General features: G+C 47.1%; 9 protein-coding genes across 10 annotated transcripts; 5 read left to right on the top strand and 4 right to left on the bottom strand.

The window, feature by feature from the left end:
- The first annotated feature begins 1,166 nt into the window (after nucleotides 1–1,166).
- On the top strand, nucleotides 1,167–3,648 carry LOC128267447 (uncharacterized). Its single transcript, XM_053004279.1, has 2 exons — nucleotides 1,167–1,271; nucleotides 2,293–3,648. The coding sequence occupies exons 1-2, from the start codon at nucleotides 1,254–1,256 to the stop codon at nucleotides 3,646–3,648; spliced, it is 1,374 nt and encodes a 457-aa protein (XP_052860239.1). The 5' UTR covers nucleotides 1,167–1,253.
- Nucleotides 3,649–8,559: 4,911 nt separating this feature from the next.
- Nucleotides 8,560–9,545, top strand: LOC128279051 (uncharacterized). Its single transcript, XM_053017772.1, has 2 exons — nucleotides 8,560–9,031; nucleotides 9,085–9,545. Exons 1-2 carry the CDS (start codon nucleotides 8,560–8,562, stop codon nucleotides 9,543–9,545), a joined length of 933 nt encoding a protein of 310 aa, XP_052873732.1.
- A 35-nt stretch (nucleotides 9,546–9,580) lies between these two features.
- On the bottom strand, nucleotides 9,581–11,534 carry LOC128277583 (eukaryotic translation initiation factor 2 subunit 2). Of its 2 annotated transcripts, XM_053016062.1 has the most exons (4): nucleotides 11,394–11,534; nucleotides 10,738–11,162; nucleotides 10,578–10,624; nucleotides 9,581–10,453 (listed from the first exon to the last, which is right to left on the bottom strand). In XM_053016062.1, the coding sequence occupies exons 1-4, from the start codon at nucleotides 11,409–11,411 to the stop codon at nucleotides 9,930–9,932; spliced, it is 1,014 nt and encodes a 337-aa protein (XP_052872022.1). In that variant the 5' UTR covers nucleotides 11,412–11,534; the 3' UTR covers nucleotides 9,581–9,929. The 2 variants fall into 2 exon arrangements, with proteins under 2 accessions (XP_052872022.1, XP_052872023.1); XM_053016063.1 differs by lacking the exon at nucleotides 10,578–10,624 and having other exon boundaries at nucleotides 10,736–11,162.
- Nucleotides 11,535–11,931: 397 nt separating this feature from the next.
- LOC128267667 (pre-mRNA-processing factor 19) lies at nucleotides 11,932–13,843 on the bottom strand. Its single transcript, XM_053004555.1, has 4 exons — nucleotides 13,727–13,843; nucleotides 13,471–13,620; nucleotides 12,190–13,390; nucleotides 11,932–12,121 (listed from the first exon to the last, which is right to left on the bottom strand). Exons 1-4 carry the CDS (start codon nucleotides 13,743–13,745, stop codon nucleotides 11,977–11,979), a joined length of 1,515 nt encoding a protein of 504 aa, XP_052860515.1. The 5' UTR covers nucleotides 13,746–13,843; the 3' UTR covers nucleotides 11,932–11,976.
- Nucleotides 13,844–14,738: 895 nt separating this feature from the next.
- LOC128277809 (phosphoacetylglucosamine mutase) lies at nucleotides 14,739–16,834 on the top strand. Its single transcript, XM_053016337.1, has 2 exons — nucleotides 14,739–14,864; nucleotides 15,089–16,834. The coding sequence occupies exons 1-2, from the start codon at nucleotides 14,761–14,763 to the stop codon at nucleotides 16,638–16,640; spliced, it is 1,656 nt and encodes a 551-aa protein (XP_052872297.1). The 5' UTR covers nucleotides 14,739–14,760; the 3' UTR covers nucleotides 16,641–16,834.
- Nucleotides 16,835–17,122: 288 nt separating this feature from the next.
- Nucleotides 17,123–18,484, top strand: LOC128279050 (dynein axonemal assembly factor 3 homolog). The gene has a single exon (XM_053017771.1). It carries the CDS (start codon nucleotides 17,123–17,125, stop codon nucleotides 18,482–18,484), a length of 1,362 nt encoding a protein of 453 aa, XP_052873731.1.
- On the bottom strand, nucleotides 18,482–19,109 carry LOC128267233 (ragulator complex protein LAMTOR2 homolog). Its single transcript, XM_053004034.1, has 2 exons — nucleotides 18,927–19,109; nucleotides 18,482–18,863 (listed from the first exon to the last, which is right to left on the bottom strand). Exons 1-2 carry the CDS (start codon nucleotides 18,992–18,994, stop codon nucleotides 18,554–18,556), a joined length of 378 nt encoding a protein of 125 aa, XP_052859994.1. The 5' UTR covers nucleotides 18,995–19,109; the 3' UTR covers nucleotides 18,482–18,553.
- Nucleotides 19,110–19,471: 362 nt separating this feature from the next.
- LOC128268719 (ATP-dependent RNA helicase DHX8) lies at nucleotides 19,472–23,540 on the top strand. The gene is made up of 3 exons (XM_053005914.1): nucleotides 19,472–19,605; nucleotides 19,698–23,157; nucleotides 23,235–23,540. The coding sequence occupies exons 1-3, from the start codon at nucleotides 19,512–19,514 to the stop codon at nucleotides 23,455–23,457; spliced, it is 3,777 nt and encodes a 1,258-aa protein (XP_052861874.1). The 5' UTR covers nucleotides 19,472–19,511; the 3' UTR covers nucleotides 23,458–23,540.
- On the bottom strand, nucleotides 23,241–24,966 carry LOC128268720 (mitochondrial ribonuclease P protein 1 homolog). Its single transcript, XM_053005916.1, has 3 exons — nucleotides 24,629–24,966; nucleotides 24,342–24,560; nucleotides 23,241–24,273 (listed from the first exon to the last, which is right to left on the bottom strand). Exons 1-3 carry the CDS (start codon nucleotides 24,958–24,960, stop codon nucleotides 23,580–23,582), a joined length of 1,245 nt encoding a protein of 414 aa, XP_052861876.1. The 5' UTR covers nucleotides 24,961–24,966; the 3' UTR covers nucleotides 23,241–23,579.
- Between the last annotated feature and the right edge of the window lie 315 nt (nucleotides 24,967–25,281).

Raw genomic sequence — 25,281 nt, 5'->3', positions numbered from 1 at the left:
TCGAGACGATACGCAGCCGGTGTCCTCGGAGCGATGATGTAGTAGTGGCAAGGAAGTTCCGTTCTTCCGCTGTTTTCTATCTGAGGTGACACCCGTTCGATTACGCCGATGCCGTGTCGTTTCTAAAATCGAGTTTTGGTAAAGAAAATAAAAAAAAACAAATGAACTATAGATAACTCAAAGTAGCGATACGGGAAGTGGAAACTGGAAAAACGTGTGCGCGCTACCAAAACTGTCACATTAAAACAAATGTAAAATCTGGTCCAGATACATTGTAACGGAAGAAGCATTACGGCCGACAGTGCGTAGCTGTCCGTTGTTTACTGATTCTTCACCGTCTACGATCGTCGGTGATCAACGGGTCGACGATATCCCATCACTCCATCAAGCTATCGGAGCACAACAACCCGGTTGCCTCTCTCGCTCGCTGACGGAGAAGAAGAACCTGTTTTGTGCCCGTGTCCAGACGCATAGCCGTATTTAGTTGTAAAGGCTCATAATCGCATTCGTTCCCGTAGTAAATGCAAAAAAGTGAAACAGCTGCAGTGGGTGCACCGCAAAGTTTAGCTCAAAATGATGCGGGACACTTTTTATAACCATCCACTAAGGATACACGCAGATGTATTCCTTTTAATGCATTCTTATTTTTTCTTTCGCATGCATTGGCGGACGACTAACATAAAAATTTGAAATGAGGATTGCGTTTTCTGACACCAAAATCGCATCCGCGGTGATCCTGATTTTCCTGCAAACCACCGTTACGATCGAGAATAGTTTAAACAGGCGGACAAGATCAGCTGATGGGACGCATTCGATCACACTCACGAGAGGGCCGTTATCGTTTCTTTCCAGTCAACCCTCATACTTTTATTAGATACGCAAAGACATAAAGAAAGAGACGTAGAGAGCAAGACCCGTGAAGGAGACCCCCCACACGGAGCCGATCGTCGCTGTGCGTTGAAAAAATAAGCCTAATCCAGCGATCGTGAATGATCTCTCACGACTAGTATAAGGACTAGGCTTCTCTCGGCAGGGAGAAGAAGTTGGAAAATCCCTTTCCCCATTTTCACTTCCAGTTCCGAACGGGCACACGAGCGAGGAACGGAAAAACGCGTCGAAACTATAAAGTGCCTGTGATCGGACGGAAAATCGCACAGTCTCCGACAGATCGACCTTCCGAAACGCCGTAAACCACCATTTTCTTCTGGCACACCATTAGTAAAGGCAACGTGAGGCAAAGCCTTGTGACGACCATGCAGCAGTTAGTGAAAGTGAGTCGCCAGTCGAGTATCGGTCGCTTGTGAACATTCATTACTCCCTCCTTAAAAGGATGCCCACAGTGCACGTTGAACTACGTTCGGATTATGTGACATTGCTGGAAAAGATAAATTGCGCCGTAAACTAATGGCACCTTAAGTTATCGCGACGCAATCAGCCGATCGTCTCACGGCGTTAAGCCTTTCAGGAAGGAAATTCCGCGATATGCTTCTGTGGAAAACACTATGGGTCAGAATCCACGCAAACGTTCCACGACAACCAATCGATCAGACATTCGGGCGTTCGGTTTCAGTAGAACAAATATATTTACAAACACAAAATGCAGTCAATGTGTCGATCACACGATACTGGACCCTCGAGCTGACTTTGAATCACCGCCCGTCATCGACGGACGCTGGCCCTGCCGTCTCCGGTGGGGGGCGAAGTTTGGCCGCCAGTTCTAGGATGCGTGTAACCTGCTCCTCCGTTAGCCGCTCATCCGAGTCCTCGATCATGAGCTGAATGTGCAGCGGTGAAGATGGTGGATCGTTCACCATCATCAGGCACTCGTTCTTGGTCAGGTTGAACTGCTTCATCGCTTGCAGGAACTCGACGATGCCGGCCTGCGTTTGCTCCTTGCACGCAGTGTCCTCCAGATACTGCACCGTTTCGTACGTGATGGTGGCCAGATTGCGAAGCCCGTACTTTGTTTTGTTGCTCTTCATGTTTTTAAGCGCCGCCATCACCTCATAGTTCGTGAGGATCGCCGCATTAGGATTAACTATCTCCATATTAAGTCTTGCGATCCGAGATCCCGCGATCGAGAGTGCGAGTGTGCGAGTCGGTGACGGATTACGACGTGCGGGGTTTGAAAACGGGGATCGTCTAAAAAACGTGCAGTCGCGAGGCGAAGGAAATGGATGTTTGTGCGTTAAAGACATGTTTACCGAAGCTAACCAGATAAATTAATCAATCTTATATTCATCTCTTTTGCTGAAAACAACGTCTTACGGCTTTTCGTTCCCCTTTCCTTAGGCCCTCCTAGTGTGGCAGGCAGTTTTCGCACTCCGCGCAACGGTGATCGATGGCAAAGCGCTGGAAATTGAGCATCCACACAGCTTTTCCGTGTTTAAACGAGGCGTCATGTTGGGCGATGTGTCCTACAGTTACTCGGCAACCGATATGGGGTCGCCGGAGAGCGGTCGCTACAAAACGGTTACGGTGATCAAGAACATTGCCATGCCCAAACCGACAAGCACAATGTTTAACGATCGCACCGAACACTTTTACGAGACGCTCGAAAAGGGTATCGCCGGTCACAAGAAGCACACCCAGGTGGAGTACTGGCCACCGAGGGAGGACAATCATTTAAAACAGAAAAAGGAACAACCGGCCCCGAAGCAGCAGATCACGAGCACGAACCGCCCGTACCGCCACAGACAGCAAGACTTTGGTGCGAAAACTGTGAATACAGCCGAACCAGCGGCGATCAAGGAAGTGTTCCAGGAGGAAGCTAAGCATCCGATCGATTTGCTAGACCTGGCAAAGTCAGCCGTCCGAACGCTCAGCCAAAAGGCGAACGGTGCGTCGGGAGACAATACTGGCCCGGTAACCTTCCCGCTTGATGGCGGAAAGCCGACGATGAAGAAGAAGGTGAACGGAATCGTCAGCGTGGCCAAGGAGTACACCAGCGTACTGACAACCGATCCACTCGAGCGGCAGACAATCGTGAGCAAGTTGAAAACGAAAGTGGATCCACCGATGAAGGTATCGTTTAAGGAGTACCCCGCATCCAGCGGGTCCAGTGAGGAGATTCCACTGAAGGACTTTGAGCAGTCGGAGTACGTTTTCAACCACAAAACTGGATCGTTCGAGTTTCGGTCCGCATCGAAGGCACCGAAGGAGGTGCAGGAGTACCTGCGCGCCAGTCCGTATGGGTACCGGGAGCGACCAGTTTCTGTGGGCGAAGAGAAAACGATCGACTTTACGCTCAACACGAACACGTACAACACGCCCAAGGAGCTGCTCTTTGCCGAGCTGCAGAATGCCGTGTCTTCGCGCAACGTTACCATGATCAAGTCGCTGGCTGGACAGCTGGAGGAAACGATCAACATAGGAAAGATCAACTTTGAGTCACTGAAAACGGAAGACTTCAGCCGGCGGCCAACGGAAGCGCCAGCGGAAACGACCACGGGTCGGTCAATGATCGACTTCGGCTTTGCTAGCATGGAAACCACTACCGAATATCAGGAGGAACCAGTTACCGAGGCGCTTATCATGGCGATGACGACCCTGCCACCGACGACCGCAACTACTAAACGGCCGGTGCGCTACATCGCACCGCGGCTGCGAGGCTTTAAGCGTTTTTCCTCGAAGAAACAGAACAACTGACGGTGGCAAACGAAAGACGATACGTGCATCTCTAGCTGCTAATTCTTTGTTATACTAGATTTAACTCAAGCAGCAACCACCTGCAAAACCAGGCCACTATTCGCAGGAAATACGAACAACTGGTGAGCCCGCGGGTATTTTATTTATTTTCCGCCGGATACGTGTGATGCTGGGCGCTTATTAAGCAACTAAAATAACACGTAGTGCGGGAGAGAATCTCAGTTTCTTGTCCGTGCTAAGGATCGTTCCTCCGATTTGGCATTCTTATTGTACTGCTCAAGCAACCGAAATAAACGTAGATACATATCTTTTCATTAAATGTGACTAAACGTGACCATTGTTACTGATGATCAAGCCTTGTGAAATTGAGAACCAATCGACCAACCAATTCCGTAAACGGTTGATAGTATTCTTTCGGATTTCGATATCACATGCCTAGAATATAGAGCGCCTAAAAAGTTACAAGGAAATTAGAACCAAACGCCGAACCGGCGGTACGGAACGATAACTTCCGATCATCTTTTTGCAACTCCACAAGCTCATTTGTAGATTCTTACCTCGAACATTATGTTTTCCAACTCCATTAAATACAATAAATATCCATCAAGAACAATGACTAAATATCGGAATCGTGTGATATGAATGTTAGTTGAAACATTTTGACCACTTGAAAGCACTGTGCGCACTTCTGTGTGCGTAAATGGCGCTTGATAAAGGGTCAAAATGTAACCGAAAGGGTCATAGATTGGCACCACATAAAGGGCATTTCTTCCAACCACCGTCAACGTTACGTCGACTTTCTGGATCAAACAAACTGCTTAAAAAGTGATTCCAGCTGAACAGATTTTAATAAATTCGTGTTGACAAGCCCGAGATTGATTGAAGTTTCCTTCCGGGCACTGGGTGTAATGTGTAAACCTTTTAAAAACTGTCTTAGGTACACAATATACACATAATATACACAAGTGTATAGGTTACTTTTAAAGCTACTTCTTAATATTTTGAGCGCTTTAAAAGAAATATATATTCAAAATACATTCAAAATATCGCGAGTAAAAGTATAAGAGTACATTTTGACTAGTCTACGAATTGTTGCTGTTTTAGTGTAATATATGACCACAATGTATTCGTAACTCTCTAAACTTAGGAAATAAAAAAACTAATCTTATTAAAGCGTGGAGCTTGGCACCAAATACGGAGCAAAGGCGGTGCATAATGTGTAAAACAACTGCGACAGTTTTGTAAAGTTGTGAAACTCTTTCCTAGAAACTGAGGTTTACGATATAATTTACCGAACTATTGTTTCGATTGACGACGGTGTTTTATTTGACTTTTTTGTGAAAGACAATGTAATTCATTAGACGCACTCGGTGGTCATGTCAAAATCAGTAACCGGCATCAAGCGCGTTGATGCATCATTCTTACTGATTTCCCTCGCCCCTGTCCGAACCTGCGTTCTCCGTCGGAACGCACAGCTGCGCACATAGAAGCCTAACCGAGCCCCTTCTGGTGCTATGGGAATCCACAATCGGTTTTTTATTCAACTTTTTATACTATTTCACTGTTTTCTTTACAAGATTATGGGCAACGTAAAAGTTACAGCGTTCTGCTCACAAAATTACGCCGTTGCAATTAAGACTTTTTGGGGTGGGGTGTCGTTTCCGGAACTAGGAAATACATACTCTAGGCGCATACACACACACACACACACATGGTTTTCTTCACGCAGAAGGCCGTGTTACGCGAGCAGCAAGAGGATGAATGTTTTCGATCCTTCGCTCGCACTGAAACTTACCTAAACACTTCGAAAACTTATTTTCCACGCACTACTGTACTTGTTCAGTATATTTTCAGCGCCGATCTTGCGCTACCGTGAGATAGAAATATCTAATTTCCTCTGGTCGGCCAACCAAACGCGAGCAAAGCGTTCCGTACAAGTTTCTTGCCTTTTCTGAAAAGCCTACTGTCACGCGCCGCTTGCTTCGGGGCAATGTTGGCAGCATTGGGCCGTTACGCTACCTGCTTCAAGCGTTACCAACTGTCAACGTCCGTAACGCTACGGCGAATTTCGAAGGGTTTCTATCGTCTTTCTATCGTCATTCTCATTTTAACGAAATAAATAAATAAACATTAAACATAAATAAAAAACATTAAAAAACACTAACATTAACATTAAATAAACATTTTAATTGTTAGATATGCTGTCGGATTTTGCCTGCAGCGGAAAACAACAGACAGTGATTAAAATAAATAACGGAATAAAAGAGGTGCTGCAAAAAAGGTTTTTTTTCTTCGCCATCTGTTTGTTTTGTGTCGCTTTTTCTTTCAGAGTTTGGAAAACTTTAACATTAATAATTAATTGTAATTACATTTTCCAATTTCACGGTTCAAGGAAACGTTTATGGGAAAATTTACTATTGAAAATTAAATTTGTATCTGCTGCTGAAACTTTGCAAGAACAAAGGAATTTTGGCGAGATTGTACGAATACATTAATAGATTAGATTTTGTTTAATGTCGTTTATTTTTTTTTTTCTTTCCAGATTATAGAGACTTTGAGCTGCAGTATTTATTATTATTTATTTATTTTTCGTCTATTATTTCGCAAAAAATTTTGCATCTTTGTTTTAATGGTTGGAAGATTGTGGCTAGTCGATGAGTATACATTTAACAGTTTTCTTAATAAATGTAAAATATCTTCTCTATGTCCAATAACATTTTCACTTCCCTGCCAAGTTAAAGTTTTGCAAAACTTTGCAGTAAATATTGCATGCATTATATGCTTAAATAAGCTGCCTTCCACATCCTTATCAACTCCATGTATTGTAAAATACTCATCTACCTGGTCTTCAACTAGTTTTAGTGTATCATCATCAATATCTGCTGCTGCAGCTTCCAGCAAATCAAGTTTTGCAGCAGTATTTGCTGGAAGCTGCTTGATGATGATTTGATTTGATGATGGCGCTTCGCGTTCCTCGAGTGATACATCGCCCTCAATAACTACATCCTCGATATTACCATCAGCCTCTTCCTCGATATTAATGTCCTGTGGATTGTTAGAATTGGCTAGATTAATAAAAGTAGTAAAACTAGAATAAATATTTACTTCTTGTGCGTTTTCGTCGTCGTCGTTTGATGTAGTACCATCAGCCTCTTCCTCGGTACTTATTAAATCCTGCAGGTTGATGACGTCATCACGTTGCTCGTGTTCATCATCTGATGCATCTGATGCATCTGATGTAGTACCATAATCTTCCTCGATAATAATGTCCTGTGGATTGTTAGAATTGGCTAAATTAATAAAAGTAGTGAAACTAGAATAAATATTTACTTCTTGTGCGTTTTCGTCGTCGTCGTCTGATGTAGTACCATAATCTTCCTCGATAATAATGTCCTGTGGATTGTTAGAATTGTCTAAATTAATAAAAGTAGTGAAACTAGAATAAATATTTACTTCTTGTGCATTTTCGTCGTCGTCGTTTGATGTAGTACCATCAGCCTCTTCCTCGGTACTTATTAAATCCTGCAGGTTGATGACGTCATCACGTTGCTCGTGTTCATCATCTGATGCATCTGATGCATCTGATGCATCTGATGCATCTGATGCATCATCATCATCTAGTGGTCCGATCTAATAAATGAAAGAAATGATGAATAAAAAAAATTAAAAACTAAAATAAAATCAGAATACAATGAATAAGAAATAACACACCTGCCGCTGTTTCTTCAAGTTGTCATACTTTTTTGGTATGTTTTTGCGTGATCTGAGTTGCCGTCGTCTTTCTGCAAGTCGTTGTGGTTGTCGTTCAAGTGGAATATGCTGGATAAAGTTGTACTCTTCCACAAAACTTTTAAACGATCCACCTCCTCCTCTTCCTGCTCTCCACAACCTCTTCATACCGGTGTAGAATTTCTTTACGCTTGGAACGTCCATTTCCATTTTTTTTGCAAGGTCATTCCACTCCTCTGTCGCGGCTTCTCTATTTCCAGGTTCTCCGATATCATCTTTTAAAAACGCTGGTTTGTTCAGTAACGCATTCCGAAATTGTGTATAATCTCTTGTACCAGCTCTATACTCTCTTGCGTTACCTTGCACCGTTAAATTATCCATTATAAACACGTAAAACACGTAATACGTAAATTTAACGTAGTAGCGTCACGAAACCAATGGTCAGATGGTGACAAGAAAAAACAGGAAATCTTTTGTTCTCGGCTTGGCGTGTTGGATGTGCAGATCGGCCACCCACGCCACACGAACACAAGGATCGGTGAATCTTTCAGAGGCTTTACCCCAAAAGAGAATCTTCCCTACAACAGAGTAAACTCCTTAAAGCCCTTGCTTAGCTTAACTTGTTTAGCATTGGGTCCGTTATATTACAAAATAACCACTTATATCACTTCACCGCTTCACCAGAGCTACTTCATAGCCTCCGCCTACTACTAACATTCTTTTCATTTGTGGGCACCTGAATCTAGCCCTATAAACTCGAACCCGGCGTTATAGACGTGAGCCGGGAGAAATTGTCATTGTCAAATTGTCACTTTCTTGTCGTCGTGCAGCCGTTGAAAAGAATCGTGAAAGAAAATTTACCCTAATTTCAATTTACCCTAATTAAATTTGCGCAATTTAACCCTGCGTGTTAAAGCCGCCAAACATTCGTGTTGCAAATATCGTGAAAATTTCGCGAAAATTCCGTTTAAAAATCTACCCGATTAAAGTAAACAAAGTGGTTAACAACAACAAGTGGTTTAGAACGGTGCCTTCAAGCTGTTCAAACTCGCTAAAAAAGGTGTTTGTTTCGCGGCAAACTTGAAACAAACGGTTAACGAAGGTGAACAAAGTAGTAACAAAGTGTAACATTTCAATATTATCAATTTATTCTGTTTTTTTGCCTTATCGCAGAATGTCAACATGGGCGATCAGGATTCCGAGCAGGCAATAGAAATTAAAACAGAACCAAGCGAAAGTGAAAACGACGTCGAAAGCGTACTACCCACATTCGAAATCGGTTCGTTGCAACAGCTGTTGGACCGCGAAGTGGAGGTTATCGATCTGACGGAGGATGAATATATGAAGGAATTTCAAACCTTCCTCAGCACACTCGCCGAGCGGCGCATTGACATTGAAGCACGTTCGGCAACGACCAAACTTAAATCCAAAAAGATCCGTTACGTGCTGGGCGTGGCGGTGGAGTATCTGGAAGAGATCTGCTTCCACCAGGATGCTTCAATAGGCGAGTTGTTTGATTTGCAGTTCAAAAATCTGCTTATGTATGGCCGTTTGGTAGAGCAGCTTCAAAAAGATGATATGACTATCTACAACCTCGACGATGGAACCGGCCGGGTAGCGGTCTATTACAAACATAAACATGAGAAAGAGAAAGGTACGTGTTTCGATCGTTCGTGTCCGTGGTTTTTCTCACATTCCGCTTTGCAGGCATTCTCAGTAAACTGGACTACCTCGAGCATGTTCTACGGGACGCAAACCAGCCGCTGAACGATGAGGGTGTGCCTGAGTCGGCAGAATTGAGGGACCATTTGAAAACGATAATTGAGATGACCAAGGCCAACTGTTTAAGGCGTATGCATCACCCAGCACTCGGAACACGATGCTTCGTCCTAGGTGTCCCGTTTATACGGCACGACGATACCGTTGCCATTTACGCCTTCAGTTTGCTACCTGAACTCGAGAGAGGTAAATCTAGTGAATTGTTTTGGAAAAGTTACCTGATATCCTTCTACGAACCGTACTTTGTTGACGAAGAGAGCGAAACATGTTCCGAAGAGTCTGATACCGAAGCGGCGGAGGTTAGCGAAGGGGAGGCGGTTAGAGAAGCTGTGGAGGTCAGCGAAGCCGAGAAGGTTAGCGATGCCGCGGAACCTAATGAAGTGATTTGAGTCATTAATTCATCTCAAATGTTGATTACTGTTTATTATCTGTTTATCCGAATATAAGAGCCTGATCGTAGGGAATATTCATTATTGTTACTATCTTGTATTGATTGCGCCATTCTTAAACCAAGCGATATAAACTGCTCCCTAAACCTAATCGAACTTTGATTACTAAATAACCGAAAACATAGGACAGTAATCCGCCATCGACAAGCCGATGGTAAGATTGGATAGAGTGAAGCCCGCAAGGCGCTGTGTTTCAATTCCGTCGCTTGAGGCTTGGACGAGAAAAACAAATATGTAGCTAAAAACAAACAGAATGAAACAGCCACCACAGTCATTTGCAACATATGAACACCACCGCCCATCCAGTGCGTCTGATGTGCCACGTTAGGCGGTCTTGGCACGCATCGCGGCACGTTTGCTGGTGACGGCCTGGAAACCGGATTTAATACTAGCGACCGAGCAACGCGAACCGCACGATTCGCACTGGAGGAAGAACAGTCGCGTATCCTTCTGCAGGATGGTGTCGGGCGAGCGGCAGGTGTGGCAGGTGACGTACTCCTTGATGTATCTTCGCAGCACGTTTTCAATCTGTTTCGGCTGGAAGCGACCCTTGATGATGAGCTGATTGTTTCCGTCGACAGACCCGCTGGTGCCCAGTTCGGCAAGCAGAAAGTCCAACAAATGCTTCTGGAGTCGATGCAGCGTTTTGCAGATTTCCGTAAAGTTGGCAAACGATGTTTTCTTGGTGCCAACCCGCAGAACTTGCGGTGGTCGCATCACAAACTTCGGCTTGCGACCACCGGCCATTTCCGGGTTCTTGTCGAGAATGATCTCAAACACACGGTTCAGCAGTTCGTCATAGGTGTAATCGCGATCGGAACCGGCCCATGTAGAAGCATTTTCATCCACTGTTGATCAGATTTCATTGAAAAAAATGGAATGACAAATAGACAAATTAATACAAGTATACAAATCGGATAAAAGTAAACTAAAAACTTAAACTAAAACCACTAATACAATCGATTAGAATACCATGTTCGATGACGGCTCCATCATTGTCGGTAAGGCATGTAAAATCAACGCAATGGCAAAATATCGTCAGATTTGAAGCATTTCTCAACCCAGGGCCCAATTTTAATCACTGGCCTCGGTGAATATACCCAAAGTGACGTTCAAACAGAGGAACTTACCATTATCCTTATCATCGTCCTGTCCGTCCTGGCCGTCCGCCAATTCTGCCTCCATGAGTTCCGTAAGATCCTTCTTCTTCTTCTTTTTTTTCTTCATGCTAAAGTCCATCTTAAAATCTTCGTCTAGTCCATCGTCGGCGCCGGCGCCTTCACCATCTTCGCGGTTCTCCTTTCCCTCGGCATCGGCATCAGCCGATCCCGACGGTAGCGAACCTTCCAAGTCGTCCAGATTGAACGGCTTCTTCTTCTTCTTTTTCTTTTTGTTAAAGTTCTCCAGATCGAGATCGTCTTCTTCATCGCCGGCCGGTTTGGCTTCAGTGGCCACGGGTTCGACCTCGGCCGAACCTTCTGTCGCTGCCATCGCGGCATCCAGATCGAACGGGGTCTTCTTCTTTTTCTTTTTCTTCATCAAAGAAGGGTCAAAGATCTGCGTGAACAACGACAAACGAAGAGAAAGTGTCCAAAGTTCATACTTTAACCGGTGCACTATCAACACAATTTAATCATGAAATTCACGAAACCATAACCTAAACCTCGTCGACATTGTAGCAGGCTGTGCTCTGTTACTTCTACGCCAGCGATGTGGCTGGTTTCTGACAAACGAGGCACACTTTTTCCTCGCCTATTTCCATTTCCCAGCTTCTGACCATGAACTTACCGCGTCTTCTTCCGCCATGGCTAGCTCTGGCAATTTATACCACACAGATGTAATTTGCTAACTGAAACAATGGCGATTAAACAGCCTTTTAGGAGAAATAAATCTAGCCACTCTAGTGATATTGCATCAGCTTTTCATGAGTCTCGCTGGGCGAAGTGACAGAGGCATCGCGGGCACGAATGCGCCTGACAGTTCGAGCGCTGTCAGCTTGCTGCGTGCCGGAGGTAACGCTTGTAACGTGGTAACGCCGTTAGCAGCACTCGTTTGGGCAGGTTTAGTTTGGCACGCGTTTGGACATTAAAAATTTTCCGTTTTTCCCAAGATGGAAACATATGATTAATAGCCTGAAGCCAATCGATTATCACCTGTCCATGGCAGGAATTCAGCGAACAAAACAATGCATATTCATTCCTGATGCTTTGAGTATGGTTAAGCCTTCAATTCAACCGACAAAAAAGGACTTATTTTTACTACAACCTATATTTGTGTTTCATGTAGTGGGAATTTATTCTCGTAAGCCACGTAATGAAAGGAAGGGTCAAAATTAAAAACTACACACAACACACAAACGCCCCTCGTTACTCTACTCAATTCCGTACAGCTTCAGTGTACGGTCCATACTCGTCGATGCGATGTACTGTGCATGCTTTCCGAACCGGACGCCTGTTGCAAGTGCCGTGTGATCGTTAAATACCTTCAACTCTTGCCATTGCTTGCAGAGATAAACGCTGGAAACGAATAAATCATTATTGTGGGCATCTCTGAAATACGTACCAACTTCATGAGACACACTTACCGGATGTCGGTGCCCGCTATGGAAAGATAAGTTCCGCTTTGGTCGAAGCACAAATCCTTCACCTCGTACCCATCGTCCAGCTGAATGGTTTTGAAGTTTTTCAACTTTCGCAAATCCCACAACTTCACGCACGCATCGTCGGCGGCAGTAGCAAGATAATAACCGTTTTCCGAGAACGAAATCGCCGTTATGGGTCCGGTATGGCCGGCGAAGTTTGCCACATTGCTTTGCTCCTTCAAATCCCAGATCTTTACTTGAGAATCTTCCGTTCCGGTACCGAAGATCAGACCGTCCGGATGGAACTGCGCGGTGGTCAGTCCATGATCGGCCGTGTCCGCCACCTTCGTGAGCAAGCGCCCCGAACGGATGTCCGAGAAAGCCCAATGCTTATCGGAAGACGTAGACAGCACGTAATCTCCGGTCGGGTGTAATGAAAGTCCCGTAACCGGCCCTTCATGGCAGCGAAGCAGCAACTGCGTCTGTGAGGTGGGCACATGCCACACACGGATGCTTGCGTCCGGCGACGCCGTAATTACTGTATCTTCCTCCGGGTGGAAAATAACCTTGGTCACCTTTTTCGTGTGACCCTTCAGTATAGCAACGATCTGTTCGGTGTCCTTGTTAAACACCGTCGCATTTTTGTCATTGCCCCCGGTGAGAATTTTGCTCTGATCGGAATGATTAATATCGAGGGCCAAGATACCGGGAACACTGGCCGAATGCAGACCCGGATGTGATGCGAGCGTTAAGAAACCACGGATCTTTTCCTGGCTCACCAGTTCCTCTGGTACGGTGCGTCCCTTCTTTTTACGCTCCTGCGTCAACACTGTGGCCTTATCCTGCAGCTTCTGAATAACTTCCACACTCATGCCAGCCTGCTCGACCGGTTGTATCGCAACGCCGCCCGCTTCCGCCGCAATGGATGGCTGTGGAGCGGCCTGGATGGCTGAAATGCCAGTTTGGGGTTTCAGTGTGGCCAATGCTTCACGTGCCGCAGCCACTTCCTTGTTGAGCCTAGCAATGACGCGACAAGCGGCATCGTGCTGGTAGAGTGCGTGGGACAGTTCCTGTCGGGCAGTTTGCAGCTGCTGCCGCTGGGTGAACGCATGCAGCATCAGTGCATCCCACTCATCCTGCATCGTTTTCAGTGTCGCCGGAATGCTAGTGGCACTCGGTGGCTTCGGCCGTACGATTGGTGGCGCTTTGGTGGTAGAATAGTCAAATACGAGATACGAAAGGTTACCGGTTGGAACTGGTAATTTAATGACAATTTACACTTACTTTTGACATCAATCAATTCGTCGGCCGTCAATGGCTGCCCGTTGATGGGATCACACTCATTCTCCACAATGTACTTCTCGATGAGTCGTCGCTCGAAGATGGCACCGGATTTCGGTGATATGCACGGGTGTTCCGGTACCTCATTCGATACTGCACAGAAAGGGAAAATGTTTATAAGCGGTATAACCTCAATCTTCGCGTTAGTTGAATACAAACAACTACACAAAGAATAGGTGCCATTGTGCGTGATACGTACTGCTGCAAATTAGCGACATGTTGACCAATGAAAGCGCTGCCTTTGATTCGTCTCAACAAACTCAGCACAAAACTTTTCGGTTGGAATAAATTTTACCGAAATTCTGCAGACGCTTTCGCTCTTCGAGTCCCAGTCGCATCTGTCACTCTGGCATTTGACAGTTCGTGATTTAGCTCAATTTTGAGCACATTGAGCACAAACCGTGACCGAATCCCATCACTAGATTTGTAAAAACAGTTCAAAAACTAATTTTTGAAAAAAGCACTGAATTTTCCAACTAGGGGCGCTTTCCATCGTTTCTTCTTGCTAATACCTTTCGGTTTTCTCTTTTGAGTACCCTCTTTCTTTCTAAATCGAATTCTTTCGCACTTCGGGAACCAACCGTGCAAGAAATTTGTTTTACACCTAATTTCACCGAGATTGTCTAGACTAGACAAACTAGACAAAATTATATAAAAATAAATCAAAATAACATTCATTCATCATCATTTTTCTCTTAGAACCTTAAACTAACTATTGACATCTTGAAAGGACGATTTTAAAAGAAAATATACTGATATTTCACATAGTGATTAGATGTAACGCATCACACGATTTTCCCATTCGGGTACTTTCTTTGCTGACGTTGAGAGAATTGGTCCGACACTTTCATCATAAGATTACTCTACCATACAGGTTGTATCGCGAGCTCATTAAAAAAGCATTAACCAACTCCAAGAACTACCTCGAGATGTAAACAAATTCTTCCATCATCACTTACTGGCGTGACAACTCTATATAAAAAAATGACAGCGTGTGTTCGCAGTTATTTTGTGAGGACGAAAACAGTCCTTGGAATTTCGCAAAAAAACCTGGCCCAAGCTAACCGGTTCTTGGTGCAACCTGTATATTAGAGTAATCTTACCACCCACCATTCGGGCGACTCGGTTCAACTTCGCTTCGTGGCCAGTGTTCAGTGTTAACCCGCGGCGGAAACGAGATTAGAGCAAGTCAATTTTCCAATCGTAGCGAAGAAAACGGGATTTCAGTCAAAAATGTCGGTTAATCTGCGGTCAGTTTATGCGTTTGCTAGGGAGTATCATCCGAAAAAGGAGAACCAAAAGGACATTCAGTACGGAACGGCAGGCTTCAGATCGCAGTGAGTATATTCTTGCACAAAACAAGGCGAAAGGAATGCGCTCGATCTGAAAGTGAATGGTGGATTAATACATTTACATTCACTTCCTGTACTCGGGCGATCGCCTGCTACGGTAGAAAAACGGAGCAAAACATGAAATTTCACCGCACTAACTAACCAAGCCGTTCTTATCTCTTTGTGTTTCCCACATTTGCTCTTTTTGGTTCATTTGCTTTCTCCACTAGCGCCGATAATCTGGACTACGTTATGTTCCGCATGGGAGTGCTCGCGGCTTTGCGGTCACGTGCGAAGGCAAGCCAAGCGATTGGCGTGATGATAACTGCCTCGCATAACCCGGCCCCCGATAACGGGGTAAAGCTAATCGATCCACACGGGGAAATGCTCGAGCAAAGCTGGGAGCGGTTAGCTACCGACCTGGTGAACGTAAGCGATAGCGACCTGGTGGCGCAGGTGGCCAAAATCTGCGAACAAGAAGCGATCGACAATAATGCGGCCGCCCGGGTTTTCGTGGGCATGGACACGCGCTACCACAGCCCGCAGTTATCGCGCTCGGTAATGAACGGAGTAATGGCGGTGAAGGGAATGGTCCAAGAATTTGGTATCGTGACGACACCGATGCTGCACTACTTTGTGACGTGCGCCAACACGCAGCACGCGTACGGATTGCCAACGGAGGAAGGCTATATGGGCAAGCTGATGGGTGCCTTCCGGGCGCTGCGTGGAGATGCGAGCGGCCAGCACGGAAACTACCGTAGTCAGCTGTTCTACGACGGAGCGAACGGTGTGGGATCCCTGAAAATGCTCGGATTCAGCAAAAAAATCCAGGACGCTCTGCAGGTGAAGGTGTTCAATAGCGAGGGAAATATCAATTTCCGATGTGGGGCCGACTTCGTCAAAACAAACCATTGCGCTCCGGATGGATTGCCAGAAGCCGCCGTTCCGGGCGGACGTTGCGTGTCGGTTGATGGTGATGCCGATCGGATTGTTTATTACTTCACAGACAGTGAGGGAACGTTCCACCTGCTCGACGGTGATCGGATAGCGACACTGTTGGCTGGATACCTGAAAGAGCAGATCGAACAGTGCTGCGTTCAGATGAAGATGGGTTTGGTGCAGACAGCCTACGCGAATGGTGCATCGACGGATTACATCGTGAACCGGATGAAAATACCTGTGAGCTGTACAAGGACCGGTGTGAAGCATTTGCACCATAAGGCGCTCGAGTACGATATTGGTGTGTACTTCGAGGCGAACGGACACGGCACGATCATCTACAGTGAGCGGGCCAAGGACATGATTCGAACGGCGAGCAACGATCAGCAGCTGACCGAAGAGCAGCGTCAAACTGCCGATCGATTGTTACAATTTATGGATCTGACCAACGAAACGGTAGGCGATGCCATTTCGGATATGCTGCTGGTGGAAACGGTGCTGCACGCCAAGGGATGGAGTCTTGAAGATTGGCTCGGCAGTTACACCGACCTGCCGAACGTTCTGGAGAAGGTGTATCTAACCGATAGGAACGTGATCACCGTTACGGACGCGGATCGGATCGTTGTAACCCCTGCTGGACTGCAGGAAGCGATCGACGAGATTGTGAACAAGTTTCCGAAGGGCCGATCTTTTGTACGACCTTCGGGAACGGAAGATATCGTGCGGGTGTACGCAGAGGCAGACACACGTGCAAATGCCGTGCAATTGGCCCATGAGGTGGCTAACCTTGTATTCGACCGTGCCGGCGGTATCGGTAGCCGTCCGCAAAAAATGGCAATCTAGTAGATTGGTCGCACAAAGACGTAGAGAGAGAATTCTGGGCTTCATCGTGTGCTACTATAACTGCCAAATAATCGAAATTATTCACAATTGATCGCTATCGCAGGCAATCGTAGACGGTGCTAGAGATTTTAGAGATTATGATTTACGGCAACATTTAAGGCACATGGCTAGGTTAGAGATCATTTATTTTTATACTGTCAGTTAAAGTTGTGAAATTAGTTGTGTCTACCGTTTGGAAAGGTATGTTTTAGTTTAAATTGTTTCAAAAGAGAAAAAAATGCTAAGATAAAATATTTAAAATAAGAATGGTGTCGCTTTTGCGTTCCCGTCGCTGTTCGTTTGTTTGATATTTATGCTCCGTTCGTTGATTCAAAGGTTAACAGTTACCATAGCAACGGTTGTAACCGTTTATCGGATCACAGTCACAGCCACGTATTTCATCGCGTAAGTGCAAGTAGTTCCAATTGTCTTCACGCTGCAAAATGTTCTGGGGATTTTCAGAAGCTCTCGATTTCGTGCACGAGTACAAAAAACTGCTTCCTGAGGACGAGCCACTTCCCGAATCGTTGAATATTTTACTTTTTGGAGGCGGAGATCCTCGGCATGTGTTGGCGACGGCAGCAAAACTTTGCGAAAACCCCAAACTAACTGTGAACTTGTATTGCGTCGAAGGATGTATCGAACTGATCGCCCGTCAAATGCTCCTGGTATCGATCGCATTCGAGGATCCGGCACTGCTGTCCGTGAAGGGAAAAACGCACCTTTTCATGGATCTGTTCGGCAACACGCTGATTCGTCCCTTTAGCACTGCCTACTTGAATGGCAAAGCATGCGTTTTAACCAACATCGTCACCGATCCGGAATACGCTCAACGGTATGCTCCGATATTCGTCCTGGACGCACTGAAATACAAGGAGCTCGATCAGCTGGAAAATGTGTTTCGATTCTGGACAAACGGCCCGCAGCATGTGTTCAATATTGCGCGATACTGGGACGATCGTATACGAGTGCAGATGGGCGAAAGGTACGATAACCGGAACGGGGCTTTCGATTGGGACCTTCAGATGCGGTTGCGTGAGAACGGTGCGAAGCAAATTTGTCCACAAGAGTACAAGCACTGGCGTGAATCGGGTGTAGCGTTTACGTTTCCCGAGTACGAACAGAGTGACCCGAACAAAACGTTTGCCGTTGGGTTAGTGCGCAACGGAATGGCTTACCACCACCGTGGATCCGTGGGCGATAATGCAACCGGGCCGTACATTTCATTTGGGCAACACGCTCCCGAAGAGCGGCTGATACGTTCAAAACACGGTGTAAATGATTTTCGTTCGACAGACATCACCGAACGGAACGTGCTGCAGATGGTGTACGAAATACAGGAGAGACAACCGTATCGGTTCGATCCGCGCGACATTCATCAGTTCGGAGCACACCAGCTAGACGTGGGAAAGAGTCTCAACAAATATGAGTCACGCACAGACCCGTTACACGCCGTAAGCTACGATGCGAGCCCATTGCTGGAATGCAACAATCTAAAGCTGCACTTTCTTTCCGTCGAAGACGTTCTACGGGTGCAAGAGGGCGATAAATTTTCGAATCGGTTCGATGCTGTTTTTGTGGCATCCAACTACTTTTCGCTTCTGAAGGATGGTTTCGCACGCTCGTGGAAGGAAAGGTGTTTGCTGTGCTGCGAAACTCGTCAATTGACCACATTCAGTAAGGAAGAAATTAACACTCATAATGAGGCGATAAAAATGTGGGCAAAACGGAACGCTCTCCAGCCGGTAACGAACTTTTCGATAAACAAAAATCACGCCGTGCTCATGTACAAGCACCTCGGATAGGGACAGTGCGTTGTATTTAAAGCTAATAAACATTGGAAACAGAAAACAGGAATTGCTCTCGGACCACTCCTACGATGTGGCAATCTCTTTCAGCGGGCCTTCGAGATAGTTCGCCAGAGCTTCGGCTTTCTGCTTCAGTATTCCCAGGCCAACATTATCCCGTGCGTAGAGGCACAGTAGCAGATTAGCGACCTGGGTGATCACTACGTTGCCATTTTCGCACTGAAGGAACACATACTGGAGCCGGTCTTCGCGAAACGCATTACGGCCATTCTTCTCATACACCGACCATATGTTGCTGGCGATCGCCGTCGTTACGGTAGGATCACGATCTCCAAAGCCAGAAAACGCCAACAGTGCTCCCTCGTGTGTTAAGAGTCTGCAAAACATACAATTTCTCTTGAGACGATACTTCAATAAAAAGGCGAATGGATGTATTTACATTGTGTTTTCCACTCCACCCGTATTTGCTTGGCTTAGCACCGATGTGAGCACTTTTGGTTGAAGCATTTTGTTCTGCGAACGTAACAAAGTTGGGCTTATCAAGGACTTAGGACTCAAGGCTGGAAATCAGTGTAATATTGTTTTTCTTAATCTACAACTCGCTTTCAAACTAAAAGCGAATGTTTTTGTTTATTGTGAAGATGAGAGTAACTGTCACAGGACCGTCTTATCCACAGTTCTACGCAAAAGTTTCGTACCGTGTTCCATTCAATAATAACAGTGTCATTTAATAATAGAACGAACATCTCAAAACTATTCATTGATTGTTAACTGACTTCAAACAATTTGCAAAAGCCTCTCAAAAACGTGAAAATCAGCATTAGAACCTTCGAACAAATCTTTAGTTGAACGAATTATACGCTCAGCCAAATTGACATTTTTCTCTCCAAGGGTTAACCGTTAGCTAATGTCATTCTGTTGTCAATACTCGAATGCTTTTTCAGGTGGAAAATTTCGTCCCAGAAAACAACAAACGCAGCAAAGTGAAATTGTAAAAGCGTCTCTCTAATAAAAAACTTCCAACATGGAAGAGCTAGAACAGTTGGAACATTTATCTCTGGTGTCCAAAATCTGCACGGAATTGGAGAACCATCTCGGGTTGAATGATAAGGATTTAGGTAGGTAAACGGTGGAGGACGGGCTAAACTTTTGTGGACACAACTTAACTAGGTTCTATTGCATATTCTTTTCCTATTTATGTTCTGTACAGCTGAATTCATCATCGATTTGGCCCGGAAGAACCCAACCCTCGACGCATTCAAACGGGTACTGCTGGAAAATGGTGCCGAATTCTCCGAATCTTTCACAGCCAACTTGCTGCGCATCATCCAACTCATGCGCTCGGCCAGCGGCAAGGTCCCCGGAACCGGTTTCGAGGACGATGATGACAATGGGAAAGTGCTGGCGAATAAATTCCCTGGTCTCGCGATACCGAACAACCGGAAAGCGTACTCTTCGGATGAGGAGGAAGAGAAAAAGGAAGACAAAAAACGGCGTCCTGATGCTGCGGTTGATGATATGTTGGCAGAGCTAGAGCAAATGGCGCCCTCGAAAGCCGGCAACAGTAAGGTGTCCCGGGAGCAGCAGGAAGTGAACAATATGTTGGCTGAGCTCGAAAGCTTAGCTCCCTCCAAGGAAACGGATGGTGGCACGAAGGAAAGCAAACGGCGTACCGAACGACGCAGTTCTTCCAAGGAGCGGCACAGGAAAGAGCGAAGCCGGTCACGGGAGCGGCGTCGAGATCGGAGTCGATCGCGTGACCGACGAAGACGAAGATCACGCTCGAGGGACCACAAACGACGAAGTCGTTCGAAGAGCCGGGACAGGGGTCGCGATCGCAGTAACCGTGATCGTCGGGATCGTGATTATGATCGCCGCTCGCGCCGCAGTCGTTCGGGAAGTCGTTCAAAGGATCGTGGTCACGCTCGAAACAGAAGTGCTTCCCGAGAACCAGCACCGGCGATGGTCGAACGCCGCAAACGCACGCCGCCAATGCCGGAGGAACCCGAAGCGGGCAAAATCTATGAAGGACGCGTCGTAAATATCGTGGCGTTCGGGTGCTTTGTGCAGCTGGTTGGTTTTCGTCGCAAAAAGGAAGGCCTCGTGCACATCTCCCAGCTGTCTACGGAGGGGCGCGTGAATCTTGTGACCGATGTCGTCAATCGCGGAGACGACGTGAAGGTGAAGGTAATGTCGCTGGCAGGCAATAAGATCTCCCTCAGTATGAAGGAGGTAGACCAAGCAACGGGCCGCGATTTGAATCCTCTGTCGCATGCCCATCTTCAAGAGGCGGCCGACTTGCAGAGTCGCAATCCGGATCGGCCAATGTCCGTGCCGTCTATGCTTAGCCTGCAGGAGGGAGCACTGGAGCCGCTGGAGGAAACATCTCGCAAGAAGGTAACACGCATCAGTAGCCCCGAACGGTGGGAAATTAAACAGATGATCTCGTCCGGTGTGATCGATCGCTCCGAGATGCCCGACTTTGATGAGGAAACGGGGCTGCTGCCGAAAGACGAGGACAGTGAGGCGGACATTGAGATCGAAATCGTCGAAGATGAACCACCGTTCCTGCAGGGGCACGGTCGGGCTTTGCATGATCTGTCCCCGGTGCGCATTGTTAAGAATCCGGATGGTTCACTGGCCCAAGCTGCCATGATGCAAACGGCACTCGCCAAGGAACGGCGAGAGCAAAAAATGCTACAGCGTGAACAAGAGATGGACGCGGTGCCTACGACGATGAACAAAAACTGGATCGATCCGCTCCCGGATGAGGACGATGAGCGTACGATGGCTTCGAACACGCGTGGCGTTGGTATGTCCACGCAGGACGTGCCCGAATGGAAAAAGGCCATCATCGGCGGTAAGAAAAGTTCGTTCGGACGCAAAACGGATATGAGCCTCGTGGAGCAACGCCAATCGCTACCCATCTACAAACTTCGCGACGATCTGATCAAGGCCGTAACGGACAATCAAATGCTGATCGTGATCGGTGAGACGGGTTCCGGGAAAACGACACAAATTACCCAATACCTGGCCGAAAGCGGATTTATTGCGCGCGGAAAAATTGGCTGTACGCAACCGAGACGTGTGGCGGCCATGTCGGTCGCTAAGCGTGTGGCCGAAGAGTACGGTTGTCGGTTGGGACAAGAGGTCGGCTACACGATCCGATTCGAGGATTGCACCAGCCAGGAAACGGTGATCAAGTACATGACGGACGGTATGCTGTTGCGCGAGTGTTTGGTCGATTTCGATCTCAAGCAGTACTCCGTGATCATGTTGGACGAAGCGCACGAACGGACCATCCACACGGACGTGTTATTTGGGTTGCTCAAGCAAGCCGTCCAGAAGCGCCCCGAGCTGAAGCTGATCGTAACGTCGGCCACACTTGATGCGGTTAAATTTTCGCAGTACTTCTTCGAAGCCCCGATCTTCACCATTCCGGGTCGAACGTTCCCGGTGGAGATACTGTACACGAAGGAACCGGAAACGGACTATCTGGACGCTTCCCTCATCACCGTAATGCAGATTCACTTGCGCGAACCACCCGGCGACGTGCTGCTCTTTCTCACTGGCCAAGAGGAGATCGATACGGCGTGCGAGATACTTTACGAGCGTATGAAATCACTCGGACCGGACGTTCCGGAATTGATCATTTTGCCCGTCTATTCGGCGCTTCCCTCCGAGATGCAGACGCGAATCTTTGACCCGGCGCCGCCCGGCAGTCGGAAGGTTGTGATCGCAACCAACATCGCCGAAACATCACTCACGATCGATGGTATTTACTACGTCGTCGATCCCGGTTTTGTGAAGCAAAAGGTGTACAACTCAAAGACCGGCATGGATTCGCTCGTCGTGACACCGATTTCACAAGCGGCCGCCAAACAGCGTGCGGGACGTGCTGGGCGTACGGGCCCGGGAAAAGCCTACCGTTTGTACACCGAGCGTGCATACCGTGACGAAATGTTGCCAACGCCCGTGCCCGAGATACAGCGTACCAATCTGGCCACCACCGTGCTGCAGTTGAAAACGATGGGCATTAACGATTTGCTTCACTTTGATTTCATGGACGCTCCGCCCGTTGAGTCCCTGGTGATGGCACTGGAGCAGCTCCACTCGCTGTCGGCGCTGGATAATGAAGGATTGCTCACACGCCTTGGCCGGCGGATGGCCGAATTTCCGCTCGAGCCGAACCTCTCCAAGTTACTCATCATGTCCGTGGCTCTACAGTGCTCGGACGAGGTGCTGACGATCGTGTCGATGCTGTCGGTGCAGAACGTGTTCTACCGACCAAAGGACAAGCAAGCGCTGGCCGATCAAAAGAAGGCCAAATTTAATCAGATCGAGGGTGACCATCTGACGCTGCTGGCGGTGTACAATAGTTGGAAGAATAACAAGTTTTCTAATGCTTGGTGCTATGAAAACTTTGTGCAAATCCGCACACTGAAACGGGCCCAGGATGTACGCAAACAGTTGCTTGGCATCATGGACCGACACAAGCTGGATGTGGTGTCGGCCGGAAAGAACACGGTGCGCGTGCAGAAGGCAGTCTGTTCCGGATTCTTCCGCAATGCAGCGAAAAAGGATCCACAGGAGGGCTACCGTACGTTGGTGGATTCGCAGGTCGTTTACATTCACCCATCGAGCGCGTTGTTCAATCGACAACCGGAATGGTAAGTGTTTTGCGAGGAATAAACATTCTATCAAAAATCGTCTTTTAATTTTGTTATTTTCTCCTCCTCTCCCCTAGGGTGGTTTACCACGAACTCGTCCAAACGACAAAGGAATACATGCGCGAGGTAACGACCATCGATCCGAAGTGGCTGGTCGAGTTTGCACCCGCCTTCTTCCGGTTCTCCGATCCCACGAAACTAAGCAAGTTCAAGAAGAACCAACGGCTGGAACCCCTGTACAACAAGTATGAGGAACCGCACGCTTGGCGTATCAGTCGAACGCGAAGAAGACGCAACTAAGCTCCTCCAACTCTGGAAAGAGCTATTCCTTTTCCTGAGATTGTAGACTATTTTACGGGCAAAACAAAAGAACTACAAATACAATCCGACTGCCGTAGTGCTAAAACACACCTACAAAATGTTTATCGAATCTTCCGTTTGCCACTGTTCCAGTGCTCATTTGTGGGACGTTTCATGTTGAACTTGAACTTGCTGGCCTGATGTCTCTGTTTCTGTTGCTGCTCTTGCAGAGCCCTCTCCTCGTTCAGTTCAATCACCTTCCGCCGTGGGACGTGTCGCAAGGCACGCTCAAAATTGTTGCTCATCTTTAGCTCGAGCATGATCTGCATCATCTGATCGATCGTAAGTGATTTGCCGCTCTTGAACTGAAAGTACCGGTCAAGCGGAAGACGTGCCATCCGTAGGCCGAGCTTTTTGGCTTTCCCCAACGAAACTGCTTCCTGTGACGTTTTGTCCACCATCGCCCCAACGATATAGATATCGTCCGGGTTGAATTCGTCGAGGTCGGTTTTGCAGTGTGGCGTCAGATACACTAGCCGCTCTTTGGGAAACATCTCCATGTAGCTCCGCTCGGTTACGTTGAACGGAAACTCCGGTTGATGCATCTGCCCCAGGTGCTTCTCGAGTGCGTGCATCGTCGTTTTCCTAAAGTTTGCATTGCAATGGTGCACGTTGAACGGTTCCGGATGGGCACGGTTCACGGCGAAGGACAGCATCAGCTGTTTGGCTGTATTGCGCATTTCCTTGTCGTTCATGTAATCATCGTACGAACAGTCGATCACCAGATTGATACCGAACTGCATCGCTTGGATGAGCCTGGAAGCGAGAAGTAAAAGATCACGAGTTATTTTTATCGGCATATGACATTACCATCGGCTACGCACCGGTTGTTGTGAAAGTGGTCCACTTTGGAGTCATATATCCGCAGGAACATGGTATTGTGAAACAGACCGTAAACGATGTGATCGTTCTCCGCGGTCGCCTTCTGTAACTCCTCGCGACGCTGCGCAATTTCCAGCTGCTTGCGTTCCTTTTTTACCTTGGCATTCAGCCGTACGATCTCCGTGTTCCAGAGATACAGATAGTACTGGCGTCGTTGATTTCTGAAGGGGAAAACCTCGTCACGGTTAATGGGTTAACACGGTTCCAATCGATTGCCTTCGATCACTACCTTGACGAAAGTGTCAGAAGATGATCCCACTGCTGCGGCTTGATGGCGGACAGTGACGGCACTTTTCTGCCCTCTTGGCGCATCACCTCGAGCTCCAGTTCAAGCACTTTCCTCCGTTTCACCTCATCGATTGGTTTGGGCGGCTGTGGTGGTGCTCCGTCGACGGTGGTGGCAGCATCGCTTCCAGGATTCGCTTTGCTGGATGGAAGATTTGCGTAACTTTTCCACAACACTCCAATAGGCTGTACAGAACGAAACGTTGGGGTGCTGATGACGCCCGCGATGGGGGCCTTTGTAAGGAGTCTCGCAGTTAAATACAACGTGCGTAACATTTTCGATTTCTGTGGACCGATTTTGCATTAAACACGCCGGCGGGGTTTTGTTGTGACAGCAACCTCACGCGGCTTTGTTTACATTCGGAGCTGTCAAAAATTACAGTAGAGGGCAGGAGTAACTCTCTTGCATTTGAATTTTGAATATCCTTAAACGCTGTTTATGGCATATACAGTTATGGCCCATTTATTTAACCAGTATTACATCAAACGGGATGTATTTTGAACCAGCTTTGAAGCAATCGTTCTTCGTTGGAATAAATCTCGTCCTTTCCCAGACGGACAAAATATCGCAGCCTCGTGTGTCGTGTCATCTCTCTC

Source organism: Anopheles cruzii, chromosome 2, assembly GCF_943734635.1.
Source record: "Anopheles cruzii chromosome 2, idAnoCruzAS_RS32_06, whole genome shotgun sequence".
Lineage (NCBI taxonomy): Eukaryota > Metazoa > Arthropoda > Insecta > Diptera > Culicidae > Anopheles > Anopheles cruzii.
This window is presented reverse-complemented; position numbering and strand designations above follow the sequence as displayed.